The sequence below is a fragment of the Hirundo rustica genome, chromosome Z (assembly GCF_015227805.2).
Source record: "Hirundo rustica isolate bHirRus1 chromosome Z, bHirRus1.pri.v3, whole genome shotgun sequence".
NCBI classification, from domain to species: Eukaryota; Metazoa; Chordata; class Aves; order Passeriformes; family Hirundinidae; genus Hirundo; species Hirundo rustica.
The window spans coordinates 13,020,016-13,045,605 of record NC_053488.1 but is presented as its reverse complement, the minus strand read 5'-3'; the positions used below and the strand labels follow the sequence as shown (position 1 = coordinate 13,045,605).

General features: G+C 39.7%; 1 protein-coding gene across 1 annotated transcript; it reads right to left on the bottom strand.

Moving 5' to 3' along the window:
* Positions 1-1,739: 1,739 nt before the first annotated feature.
* ESM1 (endothelial cell specific molecule 1) lies at positions 1,740-10,428 on the bottom strand. The gene is made up of 3 exons (XM_040090246.2): positions 9,838-10,428; positions 5,885-6,040; positions 1,740-3,736 (listed from the first exon to the last, which is right to left on the bottom strand). The coding sequence occupies exons 1-3, from the start codon at positions 10,160-10,162 to the stop codon at positions 3,636-3,638; spliced, it is 582 nt and encodes a 193-aa protein (XP_039946180.1). The 5' UTR covers positions 10,163-10,428; the 3' UTR covers positions 1,740-3,635.
* Between the last annotated feature and the right edge of the window lie 15,162 nt (positions 10,429-25,590).

The following is a 25,590-nucleotide window of genomic DNA, read 5'->3' as shown; positions in this document are numbered from 1 at the left end:
CCTGAAATAATTAAGCCAAGTAGTTGAGTTGTGCATGGTCTCCAGCCACCCAGAAGATAGATAGTGGTGCCACTTTTGGAAGAGGAGAAAAGGCTCAACACCCCAGTTTGTCAGCCCCAGTTTCCCTGGATGCTCACAAACCCTAGTGAAAACCACACTAAGACTGGCCAAAGTGAAGACCGTGATGTCTGTGAAGTTAACTGTCCAATTTGTAAAATTCCTATTTTTGGCAGACAGAACAAGAGCAGGAAATATTTACTAATTTTCCAGGTGTCAGGAAATATTTTCAAAGTGCTGCTGTGACCTGACAGTTCATTTAAATAGATAGCAACCATGTACAGAGGTGATAATAAATATATTTTAATTAAAAATATTTACTTTGATATGTTTGCTCCAATATCTGTGTCCTAATTGGTCAGCAGAGCAGCAAATTCATATTGGTTATCACACTATAGTGATTAGGCAGTGATAGATCTCACAATACAAGTGTGAATGTTTTATATAATGAAATCACATATTAGACATTTCTCAGAGTTGATGTTGATAAGGTTGTTTTTCATTAAAAGTTGATCTACACTGGAAATATGTTTCTTACAAATTATTTGAATTGTAGGTGAAATACATCTGAATATATTTTGGGCATCTCTATTCTGTGTATTTCAGACATTCTAAAACATTTTATTATATATTGTTTGAACTGTAATGATGTCTGCAACACCCTATAATACAGACTGTAATGCAAACTGCATTAAAGCACCGTTCTTATTAATGTCATCACACATCAGATAAAAAATGAGAGTCATTGCTATGTTACATAGCTTACAGTTCAGCAGCTGAGAAGGTAACAGCTACCTTCCAGAGATGAGGTCTATTTGCCAAACATGTTCATGCTGGAAGTGATATATGACCCCACTAAAAACAAACTAAATCCTAGTTCTGTGATGAACCAACTCACAGTCTTTACTTCAGAGCAGTAGTGGATTTTGCAGTGTCAGATTAACTGTTGGACTAAAATTATTTTAAAGGTCTTTTCCAGCCTAAACAATTACACTATTTTATAGCTGTATGATCATTTGCATTATTTATTATCCTGGTATAGTCCCATTGTCACTGGTAACAACAAATATTTCAATGCATGAAGAATAAAATAATAGGATGAACTACTGTAGTTGCATCCTGAAATGTATTCTGTGTGCAACTATCACTGAAGCAGCTCAAGAGATGCAAAAGCATTTAATAAATTTGATGAAAAAGAAAAAAGATCATCCAAAAGTGTTTACAAGGCATGCCTCTCCATCTCCTCCTTTCTCCTGACTTGCCAGCTGTGCATGCACAATGCACAACTCCTTTACGATAAATGGAAGAGTATCAAGGAGGTGCAGGCTCCTCTCCAGAGCTAAATAATCCCTGACATGGTGATGGCCAGGTCAACAAGAAAAGACAACTTTTAACTCCCTTCTGTACTGGGATTGCCCAAGTACGCTGTTCCAAGTAGGCAGCTAGGATCCAGACATCTTGTTTTGAAGATGAAAGTGGTTAGAATGGTGGACACAAATATTTCTCTGCGTGGGACACCACTCATTTTCTGCAATCATGAACAGTCCCAGCAATTTACTGAAATAGATGCAGGCATTGGGAAACTTTTTCTGTGGATTTGAGAGCAAAAGCATACATGGCTGTGCTATCACCAGCAGGCTTACTCTGTCATTAATGGATAGACACAACAGACATTGATGGTTTCAGTTGTTGTTTTTTTTTATTGAACAATAATAATATTACATTCTTTAAAACCAACTGGCTTATTAGATTTACATTCAAAAACTCATAATGTCATTTATGACACTTGCAAAATATTAATAATGTATGCAATATTTACTACATTCTTTAAATAGTTCTCATCAGTCTGCTGGGAGACCATGGGTTTGATCCTGCTCTCACTGAAATCAAAAAAAACCACTTTTGATATCAGTAGATTAGAATCAATTCACTTGCTAGTAAATAGCCCAAGATAACATTATTCCCTCTCAGACCCTAACATTCAATACAGGTTAAAATGCGGTATTATGCTAATTTGACATTTGTGTCTGTATGTCTCTAATTATCATGGCAAGAGAACCTGCATTTGCATCCCGACACTTGAATGTCTTCTGCTGTCATTATCCTCTTGTTGCAGATCAGCATGATTCATGTCTGCTTTCCCAGGTGAAAGCATCCTGCTTTCACAGATGTTGACTCTGGATCTCTTTAAGGGCATTAGACTTTCTTTTGTTCATAGTTTTAAAAGAATGCTTTCAGATCCTGAACTAAGCTCTGGCTGCTGTACTCTGTTCTCCCTCTTTCTCTGCAGTCATTGTCAAAGCCCAGGCTGATTTCAAAGGAAATGGTAAAATCAAGCCACGCTTCCAATGAGAGTGTTCTGTGTTACAAGGCTGTTGCTGAACTCATGGCATCCACCTGCCATCTCTGACACAGCAAGGCCAGTTTTCATTATCTGTGGAAGGGGTTGTTTTCAGACATATTAGCAAGCCCTTCTCAGTGGTGATTTTGACTCAGACATATATCCTCCATCTTAGACTGAATGAGGGACTGCCCATTCCTGCAACACTCTAACATGTGTAAGTTTTTCTCCTGCCTAAAATGGGACTGCTTGCTCGCGCAACTGAGAAGCAAAGGACTGGGTACCAAAATACTGTAGTCTGGGGCTGCACTACCACTTACTGAGGGTCTAAGTCTTCCCTGGATCAAATAAACTCCCTGTGAGTCACATCTGGGCTATAGCCAGCAGTGAAGATGGAAAGCATGAAGGTCCCTTTGCTGGCCTCTTACCACTCCTCCCAAAGAAACGCAGATATTGCTTTAATGGCACCAACTAGCTGGTTTATAGAAACATACATATTTAAATAATGATAAGCAGCTTTTTTTGTTTCAGATCCCCTTCTACAAATCGGTAGAATTTACCAATCTGCTGTTTCTCTGTACAAAATTTTACTTCAGAAATTCAGCTAAATACAATATATGTCTGCAGTGTCTTACCTAAGTTTTTCACAATGTATAAACAGAAATGCCCGGTGTTTTCTCTCTGAAGAAAGGCATATTTATCTCTGATGAATTGTCACCAAATTTCCAAAACCTAGAAAACTGTTAACAACTAACGTAGGTTTATTTAATTTACGCTGTTGTCCTTTTTTCGTTATTATTGTTATTGAATAGGGGTGTTCCCTCCATCTGAGCTCTAGTTTATGTGTGTTTCTTTCATGATGGTTCCACATCAATAGTACTACTCACCCAAACTGTCCCCTTCATTCAGTGAGAGCTTTTCCAGCCTCAGGCTGGCAAGATCAGCCTCTGGCATTATTTAAATGATCATGTTGGGTTTTCAGTATTACCATACATTCAAAAAGCCACAATACATTTCTCTGTTCAGATACTTATCAAAACAAATATCAAAAGTCATATACACTGTACAGTCTATTTTTAAGTAAACATTTTCCTCATTAAAAACAGGTCACATTTGAGCTTCAGAGATTACATATTCATACATTATAGATTTACTTTGTTCTTAAAGTGTGTTGTTGCATATTCAATAATCTGTTAGAAATGCGTTCATTTGAAAGTCTTACAAGTGTAAGTAAATATCAGCGAGGATTTAGCCATTTCATTACTGGAGAGCGAATAACTTTCTCTTTAACGAATTCCTCTTTCACAGAATTTCCGTCCCCTGATGCCATGTCATTGTCTGGGGAAAAAAAAAAAAAAAAAAAAAAAAAAAAAAAAAAAAAAAAAAAAAAAAGAAGTAGATTTCATGAATGTGAGAGCTTTAAAATATTGTCCTGCAATAACGTCCCTAGTTTTAGGAATACTTTGGAAAATGCTTAACTGACAGGTTTAGAGAAAACTCACTAAATTACTGCCAATTACCTGGTTGCAAAATTTCCACCAAAATAAGGCATGTCGTATCTGTTTTCTAATAGTTTAAGCATAAGGCTGATGATTTGACTTCAGTTTCCAGTTCTGACTGTAACATTCACTCAGTGGGACATGGGACCAAGCAACACATAATAACTACAGCAGTAAATTAAACTCCCCTGCAGCTATTCTCTGACTGAGGCCAGCTGGCACAGAATAGCCTGGTGCATGCTGATAAACTCTCTTACTCTCCAAAAATAGGTAAAAGATATTCAGTTTGTCAACTGGAAACTGTCCCTGGCTGAGGCTCATTCCTGAGCCGTAAGTGAGGTAGTTTGGCACAGCTAGCTGGCCTAGGACAGTGTTCTGTCCACTGCCCTACTGCCTGACAGTGAAAGAAGTCAAATTGCAATGCACAGGACCATGCTCTGACACCTTTAAATTTGTTGGGGCATATGTAGGCATAGGGGTCTTCATAAAATATATATGGGTCAGAAACTTGCCTGTTTAAAACACAAAAGCATTTACAGCTGTTTTAATTTGCTGAAGATTACTTAGATGCTGCAGCTTCTTCTGAAGACCACTTTGTGACTTCCCCATGGAGTGCTACTCGTAGTGTCCCTGGTCTGCTAACAGTGACAGGCCTCTGAGGACAGAAGTCGTTGGGAAACTTTTGAAAGGGTGAAAAAACACTGTTTGTTCCCAGGCAGTGAATATCTCAAACTGTCTGGGCTGAATCAAGCAGTTAAACAGTGAGGCAGCAGAAAGTTTGTGACCAAAGGCAAGTGGGGAAGAGAAAAGCAGAGGAGGAACTGATGCAAAAAGGCTGTCTGGTAGGGTTTGGAATACAGGCTAGATACTGAAAAAAGCAAACCTCCTCATTATTTTGGCACCCTCAGATAAAAATAGAGCAAGGAAGGGCAGAGAGCACAATCATGTAGAAAAATATGAAAATATCAGGGCTGATTGCTCTTGTAAGAAGTTGGGGTTTGGGTTTTTTTGGAGATAATCTTAAATGTGATGTAAGTGTAAGCTGCAGAAGTTTTCTTCAATCTAACTTTCTCTAAGTAGAGAATAGGAGAAAGATAAATCTTGTATCAAGACATCAAACTCCATACTGCTTAATATAACAGAAGAAAATTAAAAATTGTACACAAACTGCTGTTGGAGAAGAAATGAAATACAAAGACCTTTAGGTGAAACTCTATTTAAAAAATCCCAGTAGGCCTAGGATTAAATCTCTGCCCTTTTTTTTTTTCTTTTTTTTCTTTTTTTTTTTTTTTTTTTCCCCTTTTTTGGCTTCTGCACATTTGTATGGGTTTATTTATTTGTGTTTATATTTAGAGTAAACATCATTCAGTCAAGCATACCTCAGTATCATCAGGTGGGAAAATAGGAGAAAAATTTTAATCCCACCCCTGAGGGTGCCAAAATAATGAGGATGTTTGCTTCAGTGATCTTTCCTTCGCACTTTTTAATTTTGGACAGATCTATTACAAGCTTCAGACATAAATGTAAAGGAATTAGTTTATTCCGGAGACACTGTGAAAGTGACCACAATAAAACATTTAATTAAACCATTCACCAACAAATAAAAATATATCAAGCTCTGTCCTTTGGCAGGGAGGGGGGGAAGTTGTTTTTATAATGTATTAGCTAACAGTAGTAAATGCAAGGTAGTGAAATTCTGAACTGACTGACGCAAACCCTAACACAGCCTCTCACTGCGCAGGCGATGTGCTTCTAGCACAGGCCACAGATACAAAGTATTTCAAAGTGTTTCTACCATGTGTCAGCTCATCCAATTTCTCACTGGCAGCAGCATGTTAAGGAAGCTGCCAATAAGAAAAATAAACCCACGTTGTGTGGTTAATGGTTTGCACAGCTCCACCAAAGCACTCACCCCTCACACACAGAGTGATGGTAGACCATGTGCAAGGGGTTTTCTGCTAAAATCAACTGTCCCACAAAGTCTTACCTGTGTGTGGAGATATTTTTCGTCGATTTGGAGGCTTTGAAGCAGACAGTTGAAAAAATGGGAACTTCAAACACTTCCCTGTTACTCTGTCACAGATGCCAGAAGGACAGTTGCAGGTTTTCCTGCATTCCATTCCATAGCTACCGTAGGGACACTCTGGAAAAAAATATATAGCAAAGCAGTTCTCAGTGATCCAAGTCAGATGCTGTCTTAATAACTGGTCTGCTTGAAAGGGAAAACCTTAGCTACAGAATTTCAGCATACTGACTGTTTTTATATGAGTGTTTTCTGGTGTTAGCAAACCTTGATGCACTTTACATACACAATTTCATTTCCTGTAACTTATTTACAAAGTGCTATTGGTAATTCTTCTCTGAAACACCCTTAGATTTAAATGCACTCTTATTTTAAATTGTCTTAGTTAAAGGCAATATGAATATGTAAGTATGCCATTACAGAAAATTTACTTGAAGGACTGGCATTGAATTTAGAAAGGAAGATGACTCCAGAAATTCCCTGAATTCCCTGTGTGGTTCACTATGGTATTATCTGACTTTCGTGACTGTTGAGATTTAGAGCTGCAATCTGATGCTGGCGCAGGGCTGCTGAGGCCAGGGCCAGCAGTCTGGGTGGGGGATGCAGCCTGACCCTGAGGAGCTATCCAGCAAACTCACCCTCCACCTGCTGGGGGGTAGCCTCCCACCCAACACTTCCTCAGACAGCAAAGTTCTGCCTTCCCATGCCAGTCAGCTCACCTGCATCTGAAACCTAAAGAGTGAGCGTGCTCTGAAGGGATCTCTGGCACTAAGGCAACGCCCTGATATGCTGCATCTGGTCACAGAATGCCCCGATTCAAACCTCACATGCCTGAGCAAGCTTGTGGAGGAGCACTACCAAGCAGCTCCTAGGATGGGAATAAACGTTTTCCAAAGAAAATTAAGTCACATACAGGGGATTTGCCCTATCCCATAGCTGACACATATCACATGCTGGGTCATATAACTTCCCAGAGGGTTTGAGCTAGGGGCTGCTGCCCTTGTCTTCCTCTGCCTAGCTATTGAACAGGGTAACTTCCCAAAACCATTGCTAAAGAGATGGAGACTGGGAAAATCCATGGCTAACATGTTCTTTCCAGACACACAAACAAGTGATCATTCCCAGGAGAGGTTTGAGATATCCCAGGAGAAAGACCTTTATGTTCAGATTCTCTTTGCCAACCTGAGGTACAAGGTCACCTTAAATGGCAAGGTCTGGAGAATCTCTGATTCACCTCCTAAGAGCAGGTGAATTATTATTCAGGGCCGGACCAAGAAACCACCTACCCCAGGCTTCCACAAAATACTTTTTAAAAGTGACCATGGTAAGCACAAGTTATACCTCTCTCCTCATTTTGTCTCTCCTTTTTAGCTATGGGACCTCCTGATCCATACATAGTTTCTGTGCAAATAGCACCCCACAATAAAATTTCCCTTTTCGGTTTGTCCAGTCTCCTCTCAAATGAAAGCAAACTTTTAGCTTTGCCATACAGCCTAGGCAATATGAAAATCAAGCTAATGCACTGTGGTGTAGCCAACATTTTACAATTCTCTGTGTATCAAATGGATATGCTCTTATAAATGAAAAGCCCTAGAACATCAACCAGTTCCCTGCATGGGACTGCACAGTGAGTCACTCCGGCATCAAGAATCTAACAAGGCCTCAGCACACTCCCCTTCCCAAGAAGGACACTCTTGGATCTGCTGCTTGTCCCCATAAAACAAAAACCCGCCTGAGTAAAACTGTTCTTGTGTACACAACCTTCCTGGGAGAAAAGCAAAGAGCACGCACTACATGGAGCATCAATCTGCCCGCTGCAGGTGCTCAGCCTGGAGAGGTGAGATGCAAAGCTGTGCACAACAACACAGAAACAAGTCTGAGCCCAAAGCACTTTGCTCTGTGTGGAATAATTTTGGAATTGATGCAGCTCTTCAGATTTCATGAAACTGAGATCTGAGTATTTTCTTTTAGAGAGTTTTAGTTCAACAGGATCCTGTTCCTAAATAAATTGCAGGTAGCTCTCAGTGGTTTAATAGAAGCAAGGGTGCCAAAAAGTATTTGGGTTCCGGCCATAATGATGCTTCTATTGATAAGAATATGATGCACCCTTCTAATAATGAAAGTATCCCGAAATATTGTTCTGGAATATATACTGCCCATTTTAGAAATAAGAAATTGAAGAACAGAGAGTTCAGATTTTTTTTTCCATAACTTGAATATAAATTGGAAACAGGAAGCCAGAGAGAATTTAACCATCCTGCATCTGTCAATTATCACAAATGTGAAAGTTGTTAAAATGAGTGAGTGACCTGGTATCATAGCTGCAAATGGATAGATAAAATAACAGTATCTGGTCCCAGAGAGAGGTTGTGCTATCTCAGAGCTGAGATGAAGAAAGAAAAAGAACTTAAAATTACATTTATAAAATTTAGTTGAAATAAATATATGGGGAATAGAAGCTTTAAACACCAATCTACAATTTTAAGTCAAGAGATGGCTTTATTGAAATTAGTTTTTCTACTGACTGATTGTGAAAAAACCCCGAACATTTTACTTTGCATTTTCTACAGAGCATCCAAGATTCAGCTGTGGGGATTCAGACCTCAAGTCCCATAATATTTCTTTTTTTCCCATTCAAAGAGTGCTATTGCAAAGAAACGCCTATGAGGAAAGTGAAAAGTACACACTAGTTCAAAACAATTGTTAATGGAATTATAGGCAGTATCTTGCACTGCGGTAATTTTTAATGAACTGGAGATCAGTCAATTATCTCAGTAAAATACTTCCTTGGTGAGTGCACCAAAGATATGGCCTTTATGTGTAAGTTCTACTCTTTTGCAATAAAGTACTATTTTGGGTTTCACATTCAACCATGCACGAGTTTATTTTAAATAAGGTAAATAAGTGTGTGCTGTATGTGAATCAGCCTAAGTGATTTTTTCAGCATCAGGCCCTCAGTCATTATTTTAACTGAGTCTATTAATGCTCATGATATTTAACTGCCAAGATATTCCCACATTTAAGGAAGCTATTTTAAGGCTTATATGTATCTACTTACTGAAGTGGTGCACAAACGCAGCAAAGCCCACTTCATTCATGCTTTGCAAACTCTTTTTTTTAATTTTTTTTTTTTAATTCACCCAACTTCTTACGAATATAATACCTTGTCACCTTTTAAAGATTCCCCTGTTTAAATAGAGAGAGAATAGCTCCTAAATGAAAAATGTGATTATAAAGAGATCAGCATGCAACATACCTAGAATAAACTGAAAGCAGTGCCTGGCTGCTCATCTCACAGTCAGCTTCTGTTCTGTTATTGTCATCTTTCAGGCGGGAGGGTTTCTGTTTGCCTCTGCTGACTACACCCCTAGGATGACTGAGCACCTCAAAGGCAGGACTAAATTAAACAGGACAAAGTCTCCAGGCACTCAGGCAGTGCTGCTTTCTCCATCCCCCAGACCCCAGAGTGAGCACCTGGTTCCTGGGCAGGCAGCCAGCAGTGCCAGAGGGAGCCTCACCCCCAGGAGTGTGCAGCTGCAACAGGGACCCTGGGACAAGGTTGGACTTGCAAGATTAAAGCCTTTATAATTTATAGAAAGCCACCCACCAAATCAAAAGAAAGAACAGGACTAGTGCCTGCGTCCCTCAAGCCCAAGTCAAAAATCTCATCTCTAAGCACGCTCCATCTGTATTTCCTCACACATGTCCACAGGTGTAAACAATATTGTCACATTAATAAACCTGCCCCATTACATGTAATGCCTTCTAATGACTGCAGGTATTTTTTCCCCCTTTTTTCTTGGCTAAGGCATGAGCTGTAAAAATCCCATTTTAGACCTTTCAAGCAAGAGACAAATTCTTCATGTATGGTGCTGTCAAACCGCCACAGCGGATGCATACAAAGTGAATATCATTACCTTTGCAGATACCAAATTCATCACCAAAGTCATCCTCCTCAGTGTAAAACTGGCACTTCAGCCCAGGACCACACTTGACACCATCCATACCCGAGACAGTACGATAGCAAGTCTCCCCCAGAGCAGCTGCACACACTCTGCAGCAGCCACAGTCATCCAGCACCGTCCGCTTACAGCGCGCGGTGCTTTTGCATGCGTTACTGTCACAGGGATCGGGGCAATCTACTGCGTATTTCGCACTCCAAGCAGCTCCAGCGTGCACAGGCATCAGGAGGAGTGTGAGGAACAGGAAGCCCTTCATGTCTTGCAGGAGTAAATGCTCCATCCCAGAGAGCAGGTCTCAGTGCTCAGCCTGCTGGTGCTTCTTGCCGAGGGAAGCAGCGGTACAGAATCCAAAGTGGTAGCTGCACACATCAGCCTACAAGTTTATGAGCTTTATAAAGTGTGTTGCCCACATGCTGCACCGTCGTCAGCTTCCTCAATCCGGCAGCGCTGCTCCTGCCAGCCTCCCTTGTTTCAGTTTATGAAATCCAGGATGAAGGTTGGATTAGCACTCTGCTGCCATCCAGGAATTGAAAAGCCTGAGCTGATGTAATCTGTTATGTTTAGTTGGTTGTTTTGCATGAGGACTAAAAACTCTCTCACATCCGTTTCAAATGCTCAAGGACGTCTGCCAAGAGTAAAAAAAAAAAAAAAAAAAAAAAAGGTAAAAAAACAATCAACCCCGAGGAGGTTGCATACCTTCCTGCAGGACAGGGATTGCTCTGACGCTGGGCACACTGCTGACAGGAGAGCTCTGCCTTGCTATCACAGCTTGCATGGCCAGAAGAAAATCACACTGAATCATCTTACTGCAGAAAGAATAATCTTTAATAGAATAAATCTTTGCCATACTGTTTTAGGGGATGTGGACAGTTATTACGGGGAATTAAATGAGATCATGTCATTTAATAGCCAAGCTCAGATTTTTCAGTAGGTTTTTTTTCTGCATTGAAAACAGTACTTTTTAATCAGTATTTAAGTGGAAGTGAATTAAACATTTCCCTCAAAGATTACTGCAAGGACTAAAATGTGGTCAAAAAAACCCCATCATTTTTTGGGATCTCCCACAGGAAGTTCAGGAGAAAGAGCAATGAGCTGCCCCAACTTCACAACCAAAGGGAAAATCCCCATCCATCATCAGCACTGTCTGCACAGCTTAACAGAGATCCAGGGGGCCGATTCTCCTTCTCTTCCACCACTTCTATTCTGACAAACTCTATGCGATGCTCTGATGTTGCTCTCCAATGAAATCAATGTAAATAAATAGAAAACAAATCTCAGTTTCTCCTGTCTCTCCTCTTAGACTTTATTTATCCTGCCAGAGCCTTGACAAGAAACAGCAAATAAGTGGAGTCCAGTGACACTGATGAGCCACTGGAGAGACGAAAATTTCTGCACTAAAAAAATCTACAGGAAAGGAAGAAGGGAATAAAGTTAGCCATAAATAAACCTCTGAATACCAAAAGTTGTTGCCAGTGAAATTAATGGGAACCAAAGCAAACTGTACTGTGTATGCCCAGATTGTCACTTGGGAATCCTCAAGTGGGTCTCAAGTGGGTTTAGGACACTGCCAGTAGGCTGCCAAATAAAATGGACTAGACTAGAAATACAGGAGAGAAGGAAAGCCTTTTCTTCATGAATGAAAATGTGAATTGATAAACCCAAGACCAAAATTCTTAACTCTTCTGCTTGTGAAGGTGGGGAAAATCAGCATACTGTGTGTTGCATTTGGATAAGGTACTCTTTGGGGAGGGGAGAGAGGAACTGGCCTGGTATGTCAAAAGTGAATGTTAAAAAAAGGTAAAAAACCTAAAGTGTTAGATTGAGGTCTCATATAAACCAAGGAAGTATTATTGGTAAGCATGAGCTGACAGAAATTAACTCAATTAGTAGTAGACAGCTTTATCTTCAAAATACAAAGCAACTATCCTCTAAGAAGTGAAAAGAGTACTTCTAAGATGGAAATGAAAATTGCAGCTAAACCAGAGGAGGAACAGGATTTTAAGGTTATAATGAGCAGATCAATTAGAAGTTGATGCCCTACTGCTGACCCCATCGCAACTAAAATACTGCAAAAGTCCGGTTTAAAAAAAACACGCACACACACACACATACAAAAAACCAAACAAACAAACAAACAAACAAAAAAACCACCAACCACACAAACCCAAACAAACAAACAAAAAACCAACCACCAATATTTCTTCCATAGTTCTCAGGTCAGCAGAATAATGTAAACCACTGCCCATGTCTGCTGGCATAGCATCAACTAAAATTGACATTGGTTTATAGTAATAAGTCAGGCTGTAACCTGTGGGGCTGAGGGCCAGTGTGAATCCCACTGGGCAGCCCCTCACCGGGACAGACATGCTGAGTTCAATCAGAGAACCAGGGAGCACAGCTAAGGCCAGTAACCCTCTCAATACCCAGGCCTCATCTGTTCCTAAGGGTGAAATAGCCAAAAAAAAAAAAAAAAAAAAAAAGCTTTGCACACTTGGTGCATGAGACTTCACTGTCTGCAGCAGGAAGGCTCACCCTGAAGTTAATTCACAGCTGCACTTCAAACTCATACCTGCTTGCTCACTCAGATAACAAATAACAGATCATAGTGTGCAGACCCATCCACACATGTACTTATTTATGCCTGGTAGTTAACTACCAGCTGGTAAAATCCTCTTCCGTAAATATTTATATGAAATGTTCCTTGCCTAAAACACCAAACAAGAACCGAAAGGGCTACTTTTCACATTTGAGTTTCTCACAGGAAAAATGTCCTACAGAAATGATAAATAAAAAAATTACACACAGATGTGGTGAGGAAAAGAAAATGTAAAAGGAATCAGCACATTCCCCTAGCAACTAGCCAATATTATTTGGAATAAGATGGAAACTGTATCCTATGCTTGGAGCTAGAAGCCAAAGTAAATTATTACAATGGATTAAAAAAATACATGTAATGGAAGAAAACAATATGAACAGATAAATGTCTGGATTATGCATGAGTATCAAGGAGGAAATAAGGATACTATGAACTTCCATACTGTCCAAATAGTGAAATAAATCCAATGCCACTCTCCTTGGTTATAATATTTCTCTGTTGTTTTACCTGTTGAACCCATTAAGCTCTCCTTTACAGTGAAAAGTTTAATCCAGTGACAAGTTTAATCCTGTAAACCCCTGAACTAAACTCTTCCTTGAAAATTGATGCTGTGGGAATTAATGAAGTTTCCCCAGATATCAAGAGCAGAAAATTTGCCACCATTATATAATTTGTGTTATAAATATAATTCAGAGGTGGAAGACCTTCTGGATCAGATCAGAGTTGGGTTTTTTTTCCAAATTTACAGCATAAATTGTGGTTTTGCCAGATTACATCATAATTACATCACCATATATAATGTCTGGCACTCCTTCTAGAAGCAGAAAATATTTCAACCCTTGGGTTCCATGCTTTAAAGGGAACCAACGATCTAATATCAGTGGGTTGTGTTTCCAACTGAATACTTCTGAGAACAAGTCTCCCTGTTCTTCTGTAAATAATCTATTTCTCAAGCAAGAGCAGCCTGTGGGATGGTCTTGAAGTTGTATTTATGCCCTCTGAAAATTCTGACCTCACCTGTTAAAAACCCCCATGAAACTGAAAACTCCTTGATACATGATTAGTCTGCACTGGTATACGGACACAGTGTCCTCACTAGGTTAATAGGCTTTGGTAATTTTACTCTTTAGACTGAGAAACTTTCACCTCCACTCTTCCTAACTTAAGCATTCTGGCCACTGCTGCTATCCGTTCTTTTGAATGCATAAAATAAGGGATAAGGAGGAAGCACTAATATCTCTTTAAACATAGGAAAATATTTAATGCATGACCCTTGCTGCTCATTTCCAAAAGACAGTCCCTAAACTAAAAATATGTTACCACACATTCCTGAACAATCCAACCTTTTCCCAGGCCTCCTTTTCAAAAAGCCATAAGCACAATGCTATATGCAAAGCAAAAATTCAAAGGAAAACACCGAAAGGAAGCTGAGCTGCAAAGTCCAAAATGAAAAGCCAGAAATAGGAAGTAAGAGATAAGAATCAGGAAAGTGAGATAGCGGCAAGGACTCCCCTTTGTATGATTTCTTTTCTTGTATCTTTTCAATGAATTGCTAATTACTCTTTGTTTCAGCTGTAACATAGCAACTCCACTCGGGTAAAAATAGAGGCTTTGGGACATTTCCTACTTGCTGAAGGCATGAGGTGTTTACATGCTTTCTGCAGGCAGACCAGGTGCTGTGGAGAGGACTGGGTGGGCACAAACTGCAGGAGGAGATCAGACAGCTGCAGAAGCTGAACCGGGTAGCACCACAGGCCCTGTGGCCCTGGCATGATGAAAGCTGAGGGAGAGATAAACTCAAGGCAAGTACAGAAGTGAAGACAACGTGGCTAGTCGCTCCGACCATTCTGAAGAAGGAAGATGTAACAAAGACTTTGTTGTCAAACATTTCTCTTTCTGTCAATCCTCGCAGCAGCTACCACAGAAACAACGGGATATGCTGGATTACCTGCGAGCTAAGGATTAGGAGCCACAGCTTCTTTGGAGCACAGCAAAAATATACTTGCCCATATGCCCACATACAAATATATGGCGTGTCCACCCTGGGAGCTGCTAGCCAAACCTAGCATACATGATTTATGCTCTGAGTTTGCCATTGAAATGGAGCTGAACCCTGTCCAGTCTGTGCTGCTTACTGAGCCCACGTGGCACAGTCCTGCTCTTCCATGGGCTCCAGCCGTGGCTGGCTCTGATTGCAGGACCTCCACCCTGCGTCACCTCATCACAGAACAGGTATTCCCAGTGATTTTACAATCACCGTGATAATCTGCACAGCAGAAATCTCTGTCTTTCTCTCAATTCATTTATGAATCAAGTCAAATAGTTCTTCCACGCTTGGAGAAGGTGTTCAGGAGGCAGAAAATGTCACAGAGTGGTGTAAAAGCTCTACTACATGGCAGCAAGGTCAATTTTTTCCATGGTTGCCAGGTCTGGGTTTGTCACACACAGTATGTACATACTTGATTTAAATGGGGAAACAGGATGAAAAGATATGTTGTGACTCTGTTATGCTGAAAACTTTTTTAAATACTTTCAAGACATCTATGTTTCCAGAGGAAGAAAGGTGTTTCAGTGTCCTGATTTCTGAACACATACCTTTTCTATACTTCAGAAAATTTTCTTCTCTGAATACACCTGGTCACTCACAGCCCACAACTCTGCCTTCACACTCATCTCATCAATACTTTTGTTAGGAGATGTTTCTTTTGTGACACTTCTTCCTTCTAGAAATCTAAATCACTCCAGGTAAGACTTATGTACAGCTAGGGAGAAATAAAGCCTGACTATATGTGGTCTGATCAGACCTTTTCAGGACTGACCTTCAAATACTCTGTTTCTTTACCAATAAAAAATCCAAGATGTCAGGTGTCCACATGGTAAACAGCTTTAATGCTGAAGTAATGTTGCTATTTTGTCCTTCACTGTTTGGCATAGTTAACTGATGTAGAAACACACCCTCATTTCTCAATTGTCATGAAGCCTCTGTTCCCAGTACTTCTCTGCAGAACTAGAATAAAATATAATAGATTTGAAAAAGCATTTTCATCAGTTTTTTCAGGACATAAACAATAACACAACAGTCAATAAAATTACCAATACTGTATGGATTTTATATCTCCTCTACAGAATCCAAATGGTAATTATACTCTGATTCTACCAGTCCCTGACAACTGAGCCAATTTCCCCTTTTTTTTTTTTTTTTTTCCCTTGGTACCTGTGCAGAATCTGAAAGCACACTGTTTGGTTTTCACTCCTAGGTATATATATTAGAATCAGGTATTTTATGATTGGTGGGAAGTATACTTTTGCTTGCAACCCAAGTTGACTTTGATCTCTATTTTTTAAGATTAAAAAATCGGTAACTCTATAAACCCTTATGGGAATAGGACCATATCTTAAGTATTAATGTGATTTCTTCTTTTCTGTAGTAAAACATGTATTTTGAAACTTTGTTGAAGTTAAGTACTGCTGTTGTCTTACAACATTTCTGCAAATGTTTTAGCCAAGTTTTATATACAGTTTAGACTTGACTAAGTAGATATTTCCTGTAATGAAAGACAAACCTGTTAAAAGCTTATTATCTTCTTGTGCTCCATGTGTTGCTAACGAGCAAATCTGTAGTCATATGTGTGAAATGTTGAGTTGTTTAAGTTAGGGTTAGGTGTCCTCACGAGTTAATGCTTCTGTGCATTCTTTGCAATAAAACCAGGATTATTTCCATTGGCAGAGAAAAGCCAATTTGAAGTAATTTAGATAAGCAAGCATATCAAATTTATATTGATCATCATTTTTCTTTAAGAAGAAATCTCTCCCTTTCCTAAGTACTCATCTTTGAAATACAGAAGTTCTCTAGGATAATTAGGTGATTCCAGAAAGGCCAGAGGAGGACTTCTGCATTTCCTAAGTAACACAACTTGAGGGAAGAGCCAGACAAGGTCTGAAAGGAGTAAGGATGCCAATTGGAACTATTGTTCAGAGCTTTTCCAGTTACACACATTTTCTTTTCTGGGGATGAGTTTTATTCTTCTTCCTGGCACACAATTTCTCTGGCTTGGCCTTAGTCCTCATACTGTTTTTCTCCTGTATTATACTGTACTTTCTATCTGATCTATGTGCAAGTTTACTTATGCCACACACAAATAGCATGGTAAAAATAAGGGCTCAGCAGACTATATTTCTTTGTTCCATCTTTATTGCTTTCTCTTGTTCACAGTCCTCACACTCCATCCATCTCATCCATCCCATCTGAAGCCTCTGAGACTTTGGATTAACTGGAACAAAGCTTTGTTAAAGGGGACTTTTGGCAGCTGGTCCTCAGGCATTTCTGTGCTATATGAATTGGTATCTACTTCAGTAAACAAACTGAATTAATACCTTGGCTTCCACGAAAAGAGACACCAGTCAGGGTCTCCAAGAACAATGTAGCTGGAGGGACCTAACACAGGACCATTTGTTTCCCCAGTGTGGCAAAAGGGTTTTCACAGACATGCTCCCTACATCCTTTTTCCCTTGCTCCATAAATGACATGGCTCTATTTGCAAATATTTTTTTGCAAATATTTTTTTGCATTTTCTATTTGCATATTCTATCTAAAAATATTTTCTATTTTTTCTTTCCCTGGAGCACAAATACTGTGGGTGAATGCTGACTCCAATGATGTAAGTGCTGTGTCATTCATTTCAGGAGGGTCAGGATTTCACAAGGTGCTTTCAATGTTTTATGATCTCTGCTGTGTGATTTTTACTCAAAGTATAGAAAGCAATGTTTGCAAATGAGCTCTACTCAGAAAACAATGAGGAGTAACAGCTGGATATTGCCTGTGACAAATTTGGTCTCATTAAGAAACAAAACTGCTAGAAAGCTTAAAATTATAAGCTGTAAACCCACAAAGAGCCTAATCACTTCCAGGTCTATTTTAGCTTGTACTTCATTATTTTCAGCTTTCTTAATGTATTGCTAGAAGAGGTGTAATAAATAACAATATTACAAGTGCAGAACATGACCTTGCATTTTTACTCAGAAATGTGATAATTTATATGCACTTATATACACTCAGTGTATATGAGAGAATAAAATAGTAGTAGTCTACATAAGTAGTCATTTTAAAATGTTATTCATTGATCAACCTTAGTTATTTTATCAAAACTTGATGGTAATTTTCAGTCATTTAACCAAATACCCAAAAGATATATTCTTTAAGAAAAGTACTTGGGGGGGGGGGGGGGGGGGGGGGGGGGGGGGGGCGGGGGGAGGAAGGAACAAGAAATATATAAGTGAAATATACAAAGCTGGAGCTATCTTTCCAAGTTGTGAATCTGACAGACTGAATACATTATTTCTCCATAATGGCCCATTATTCTTCTTTCCTACTTTATCTTCTGAATAGACTGAAAATGGATTATTTTAGGTGTTTCCTGACCATAATAGAATAAGCTTTTAAAGCCAGAAATATTTCTGAAATAGTTCACAGTCAGATGCACTTTCTTAGATGATTTATTTAAAACCAGATAGCTGCTACTCAATCCTAGTTTTAATTGTGCCCTGCACTGTATTATGGATCCTCTTCCCTGTGCCAGGGGTTGGCCTATAATGTTTTGGACTATGAACACTGGCTGGGTACTGGGTAAGTACCTCACCCAGACTGTGAAGAGGCTGTGAAGGGAACAAAGAGTCAGCTGCAGATAGTTGTTGATAGTAGGAAACAGCCCCCAAAGCTGTGGTGTACAGGATATTCCCTCATGTGGATCCCAGGAGGCCACTTGGGCCAGAACTGGGCAGAGTACCTTCAGTGCTGGCTATAGTGGCTTTTTCTGTTTTATAAAACAAGAAATGTTAGGGGTTTAAAATTATAAAGCATTGGATATAAAAATAAAAAGTCCATTTTCAACACTCAGCATAAAGGGAAAGGGGGTTTTTGTTTTCCTATTGCCTAACAGAAGTGCCTGAAACAGGACTTGGAAACCACTGACTGTGCAAATGGAAACCCTTTCAAAGTCACTGGAAGTGTTTGTCTGGGCAGATGCTTCCCAGGATGGTTAAATGGCAACCAAGAATCATGAGGAGGGAAAAACCCAAGCCAGCACTGCTGGTGGAATAACCCTTCTGAAATTTCTGTCCCAAATGTGAGTGTCAAAATGAGTAACCATTACTGAGACCTTGACTTCAGTAACTGGGTGCAGGAAAATCAGAGGGAAGGAAAGTGAGCTGGAAGAAAGCCAATTTAAACATTGCTTTAGAATTTAATCAGCCTTCACATTTTCTTACCACCAGCAGTGCTCTAATCTTGTTCAGGTACTCCCAATATTTCTGCTCAATGAGTCCAAGACATTTGATAAAATCAACATCATTTTTCATAAGACAGAATAGTCTGTTAGAAGGTAAGGCCGTTTTTAGTAATTCAGGACTCTAATGTGCAGTCCCTGTCAAATGTCACTGTGGTACTCCCTGGCTGATTGTTGCTGCAGCAGAGCCTCATTTCATGGGTCAAATTAACTTCAACCACCCATTTCTACTCCTGGAAGAGCACAAACACCACTCCACTGTGAGTGTGATAGCCTCTGAAGTTGTTGTAGCTAGAATCATGAGCACCACAGTGCCCTGTATCACCTTTTCAGCACCCTCATGTTCTCACCTACCTACACTTTATTATAGCAGCACACCAAGGAAACCAGGCTAGAACCCATCTAGTGTTGCAGAAAGAGAATTAACAACGCATTAGTATCAGCAACTTTCTCTTCTGTCTCTCTCTGTGCAATATCTTCAGTGAAGCAGGTATTATTGCTGCCTCCACGTTATTCTCTTCATTATGAGGTGGATTATACATAGGAGAAATTTGTTGACAAGGTCTGGCTGGACTACTTTGAAAGACAGGGCCTCTCACAACCACCAATGAAAGGGAGAAATGCAAGTTTTCCACAGTCCTCCATCAGCATGCACATAGTTCTGAGAATAATTGTGCTCTCCGTGCAAATATTTGTTGCTTGAACTCTGCTAAGATCAGTATCCAGACAGGGCTGTGGCTTTTGGAAAGGGATGTGCATGCCCAAGATTTTAACCAGTGAAACCCGTGTCACTGTCAATATGGTCTGCTACTGTTGGAATATGTCACAGGTTTTGCGCACATACTAGTCCAAAGTCCACCTTATTTTCATGCATCTATTTTTAAAGAATTTTTTTTTTAATTCTGCTTTTTTCTGGTATCAATTTTCTGGTATTCTTTCTGAGCTGAAATAGTATTTGTTGTAGTTTTTGTTGTAACAGCTTGAGATAGACTGACCAGTGCATGTTAATAGGTGACATCCTCTACATTGTTTCAAGATAGCCTCAATAAGCAACCATGTGCCATTTTTCCATTTAAATGGAAATCACAGAATAATAGAGTCATTTGGATTGAAAAGGGCCTTAAATATCATCTGTTCCAACTCCCCTGCCAAGGACAGGGACACCTTCCACTAGATCACACTGCTCAAAGCCTCACCCCCCATGGCCTTGAACAATCCAGGGACAGGGCAACCACAACTTCTGGGCAGCCAGTTCCAGATCCAGTCACTATCCTCTGAGTAATGAATTTCTTCCCAACATCTCATGTAAACCTACTCTCTCTCAATTTGAAGCCATTCTCCCTCGTCCTGTCACTGCCTGCTCTTGAAACAAGTCCCTCCCCATCTTTCTTTTAGGCTTTCTTCAGGTACTGGAAGGCAGCAATTAGGTGACCCCTAGGCCTTCTCTTCTCCGGAATGAATAACCCCAATTGTCTCAGTGTTTCTTCACAGAAGTGCTCCATCCCTCTAATAATCTTCAAAGCTCTTCTCTGGACTTGCTAATTAATAGTTAACAAAATACTCACAACTATTACTTTTTAGTACAGGACTGATTAAGAGTGATTAAAGTAATATTTAATTTTTTATTTACTGATATTTCTACTGTTCTAATTCTCTCTGTGTTGATTTTCTGTGTAGTTGCAGAGAGGCTTGGTTTTCTTTATTGATATAAAGGTGTTGTAAGAATGTGTTAATAGGCAAACTTTTTTGCTTTTTACCAAAAAATGTACTAATAATTCATAAGAATAAAGTCTCTGAAACACTCTTGTTTATATAATAAATCTAATGTACGCATTTGTAAGTAGCTAAAGGTATTAAGTTCCTATTGCATCATTATATAAGGGCTTTTCTTAATAAAGGCTTTTTTGCTCATCTTTCTGTGGTTCCTTGCTTTGAAAAAACCTGTGCCACCTTGAATTGAATTGTGATTAAATGAAACCTACTTGTAATCTGTTAGACATTAATTAAGAAATACATAAGTCAATCCAAAAAGAGCTCATTTAGATGATTGTGGGGTTACAAGCATACCAGATAGAGGTGTCTGAAACAGCTGCCAGGTCACTAATGAGATTAGGATACATTTTTGAAATTACCAATCTGTAATTAAAAGGTGAAGCAGACACATGAAAATTGCTTTCTGTAACTTGTCTGACTATAATAAACTGACTAATTCAGAGTTGGAAAGAGTTTTGTGAGTATACTTCTTTTTGGCAAGTATTCAGGATTATTATCTTGAAAATCTGATGGCTTGTTTTGGTTTAATTCTGTTCCCTAAATGTTTTTTCCTGATGCCAGATTGCATTGCCCAAAAGGAAGGTTACTTTCACAGCTTGCTAGATAGCAGGCGGCTCTGTAGTCAGAAGATAAAACAAAGACTTTGACTAGGAGCTGTGGAGGCAGCCCACGCTTCAAACATACCACCGCACTTTCAGGAAATGACAGTTGTTGACAATAGATAATGACACCCTCTGTACTGAGAAATAGAAGCTTATTAAAAAAATAATTAACGAAAAATTAAACATGCAATGTATTAGATGTACGGCCAAAACTGGTAGAAAGCATCAGGCACTACTGCTCAGCACAAGAGCAGTAGGAACCCAAGGACCAAACCTGACTGGAATCTGCACTCCAGCGTGATGTGTATGAGCTGTCAGCCCCCTCTCACAGGCAGAGGCAGGGCTGTGTGTCGTGTGCTCTGCTCAGCGCCATCCATCACATGTCAGTGCCGTTTGTCTGCTCTTTGCACTGCCTGGTCAGCCTTAGGGGCTGCTCTCTATGCCCAGCCATGACTATGTGACAGGCAACTAGCAAGTCAGGCCTCTCAGAAAATAATCCTTAAGAAATATTGCTTACCTGGAAGACCTCAGTAAAAACAGATACAGAGGCAAAAGTGCGACAGGGAAGTCAGCTCTGCATAGATGAAGCTGAGAAGTGTGAGCATAGACATGAGCATATGCCTGGCCAAGGGCAGAAGGATTCCTGAGGCAGAATCCCTTAATCCACTCTTAAATTTCCAGTGAGGATAAAAATAGCGCAGGGGAACTGGTCTGGTAGAAGAAGCCAATGCTTAGGAACTGGGCTGTACTGCCCCAAGGGGACACTTCACAGGCACCTAGAGATTAGTGTAAAGGCATGTTGGGTTAAAAGAGACAAGACTAAATTTCTGTCACTGAGTAAAAGTGGAATTTCAAATTCTGAGTTAGTATGTTTAGTAAACTCTACCACAAGCTGTTAAAATTAGCTCCTCTCAATCTGGTAAAGAATGCGCTTCCGGATTAATTTTTTCAGGCTTTGTTGGTGTCTGTCACTGCAAAACTGTAACATACATGGAGCTCCTCTCTGTGGCTTTCCTGTTTTGATCTCAGTTCTGAGAACCAGCCCAGCAGAGCATTTAGCAGTGAATGACACTAGCGGTCACCTCCTTTTCCTGGACCTTTCTTCTGCCCATCTCTGGCTGCAGAACCAGTTATCCTTCGACCACGTGTTTTCAGAGGCGCTAACAAAATGCAGAATTATGGGATGCTTTGCAGGACTCCTGCCATTCTCCCAGTCTCTGAGTGCCCTTCCTCACACAGAGAGGTGAGAAGGCAGGCACTCTCTCAAGGCTCCAGTATTCCAAAGCTAGCAAAGTCTTCCTTGCTATTACATGGGGAAGGAATAAAGCCTCAGGGTGGACAGAAACTGAGTCAAGGCTGCTGCTTGATAACTATTGCTGGGGCAGGGGCTACTGGCCCTGGGGGCTGAGATGGATTCTAATAAGTGGATGGGTGGGTGGGGGAGCCACAGGGGCCGGGCAGGGGCAGACAGGCCGAGCAGTAGCACCCTTCCACATGCTCCATCACCCATAAACAGGAAAAAGGTGATGTGAATGAAGTATTTGCAGGAGATCACACACAGTAAGCCCATCATCTGAACTGCAATAAACATGTTGGTTTATGGTTCCCAGATTTTATCACTCACTTTTCCATCAGTGACAGGGACAGGCACTGTTCACATGAGTGAGCGAGTGAAAGTCTTGCCTTCGCCAGACTGAACACCAACTGGTGGCCACTGGGCTGTGTAGTGTGAAAAGTCGCATTTACCTCACAAAGTTAAAAGTGTTGCCACATCCTCTGAGACCCCACTGTAAAGTGAGAAGAGCGGTACTTTATTCTTCCCACTTTTACATATCTTTTGCTATTTTTCCCTCAATTTTTGCCAGTTGTGTCTGTATTCCAGTACTGAGGCAAATCCCACTGACATCTTCTAAGGTCTTCCTTCTCACATTCCTGAACAAGAACTGGGTCTAAGCCCCCACACACCACTGTTGCAGGGTTTTTTGCACTATGACCAAAGACCAACCCAGTTTTGTGGCATCTGGTTGCTTCTTTCCTACTTATATATCCCTTATGAGCTTGTTCTGCTCTGCTCAGAATTGTGACATGGTCCCTGGTCAATAATCAAGGCCAGTAGGTTGTTGTGTTGGAGTTATTTATTCATGCCTCTGCAACATCCCCAGTTTTACAGCATTTTATATCTGTTCGTGCAATTAGCAGAGAAACACTGCAGTCGCTTCAAAATTGTTAGTTATATAAGGCCTAGAAAATATTTGAAAGCTAACTGCAGATATCTTCAGAAACACACCAGGTCCTTCTGTTACTAGCAGTCTCTTGAAATCCATAGCCTGAATCCTGTTTGTTTTGACAGATGTTAGGTAAGAGTTGTGTTAAAGAAAAATAATTGCATCTATTACAATCAGTATTTATACTTTTTGAGCGAACTATTAACTGAAAGATTGAGATTATGAACCAAGCTTGGAGGTTATATAGTTTATTTGATCAAAAAAACAAAACCCAAACACCAGACTCAACACACTCCCTCCCAAAAAGAACATGTGCACAACTCCAAAAACAAAAACAAAACAAAACAAAATAAAACAAAACAAACAAACAAACAAAAAAAGGTGGAAAAATCTAGAGGAAAAGACAGACATTATTTTTATCTCTATATTTGTATCTTTATAAGGAAGACTAATTGGAAAACTGTTTCTCTCTGTTTAATATTTTAACTCTTTGAAATTGAATAAGTAAATATTAAATAATAAGTATTATGAAAAACAAAATGAAGTATTGGGGTTTAATAACATCACAAGTAAATATTTAAACACTTTAAGCTTTTGTTCTATTTTTTCTTATTCAGCAGACATCTCATTCACTATCAGTCTGAAACTGAATTTTTGTGTAATTACACCTTAACAAATGTTGCTTTATCCCAGGTGTAATGAATACTTTCCCATCCCCATAAGTAGAGTGGAATCCAATACAAATTATGTTTCCTAAATGGCAGTTTCCTGCTAAAGATTAGTAAAGGTGTTATTGGTACAAATGTGGATAAAGCTGTGGCGGTGTCAGCAAAGCTGTAAAGCTGGGAGGTACACTTCAAAGCTGGTGCCTTAAAGCAGCAGCTTCCAGCTCTAAAGCACAGCACAATATTTACTAAAATGTTCTTGACTGTTTCACTGGAGACAGTTATTTTTATCCAGACAATATATTCTTCAGTCAGCTGTGTATAAACTCCAGGTATGCTTATATTTTCACATTCTTCTCCAAAAGAAAAAATCCCACGGTCTGAATAATTGCCCACCTGAACCTCCCTGCAAGATAAATCAGAAGTAGCTGTCTGTGTCCATCCCTCTCCAGAGGAGCGTGCAGTGCCACCTGCAGTGCACAAGCATGTTTGGAAATGTTGCCGGAACCTTTTCAATGAAGCAGCTGCTTTACATCACTTGCTGTGATAAAAGAGAGGTTGTTTTTTAAACTTGAGGGAGATTTTGATGCAAATTCTGTGGACCAGCAGAGTGCTATCATAATTCTATTTCAAAATATATATATTTTTATTGTTGGTATAAATTGATTCTCACTTCTTTATCAATTGTCTCTTCTGGATTCAGCATCCAAAGCAAGATCCAAACAGCCCTTTTGGATATACAGCTAATTCTGTACTATTCAGATGTTGACTTCTGGAAAGATGAGATGATTGAGACCCTGATAGCTCTGCTTTTTCTTCCGTAACTACAGGTGGCATCTAAGGAGAACACCATAGCTAAAGAAATATACATGAAGGCAAGAGATAATCCCAGGCTCAAATTACCATTCTCTCAATCCTGATTGGCACACTGACCTAAACAAAGTTTTAACATGTTTTTTTCACATCAATAAAGTCTCTCACAAATGTAGTTAAAATCACCTAAAAAAAGATCAGCCTCTTAAGATGTTTAACACTGCTTTGTTCCCAAAACAAAGCATCTTGCAAGTATCACTCAGGTATAATTTTCTTTTCCTGTAGCACACAACATGTTGTCGGTTATTTTGGGGTCATTGGCACAATGTTTGTCACAGCTTTTTCTATTGATAATTTTAAGGGTTGCCTTCTGGAGACATTTCAATGGCTTTCCTGGAAGAGTGTGCCAGGTTCAACATCTTCAAAAGAGTCAGGCAGAGGCAAAATTTGTGCATATTTATTCAGCTTGGCAATATCATTCAGCTAAAGAGGAAAAAAAGAAGGAAAAACAAGGAAAAACTAGATTTCTTATGCTGAGAGGAAGGGAAGTATCATCTAGTTTCAACTATAATTTAGTCTCATTTTACCAATACTTCCCTTAAAAATCACTTTTTACTATTTAGGAACTGTTCCTGAGCTTAATTGCCCCTTTGAAAATTCAAAAGTCTTTCCACAGTAGCAGTACAGCAATTTCCCATCTATGGCAGCAGTAGTGAGCTCAAGCCCAGTTTTCCATTGGATACAGTGGGAAAT

What these genes read in the sequence shown, in the direction of transcription:
- ESM1 (XM_040090246.2), bottom strand. Translation starts at nt 10,162, where the DNA reads ATGGAGCATTTACTCCTGCAAGACATGAAGGGCTTCCTGTTCCTCACA. An exon ending in TGAATTTGGTATCTGCAAAG is followed by an intron (nt 6,041 to 9,837) that starts GTAATGATATTC and finishes ATTTTTTTCCAG; the next exon opens with AGTGTCCCTACGGTAGCTAT. An exon ending in AAAAATATCTCCACACACAG is followed by an intron (nt 3,737 to 5,884) that starts GTAAGACTTTGT and finishes TTTTTTCCCCAG; the next exon opens with ACAATGACATGGCATCAGGG.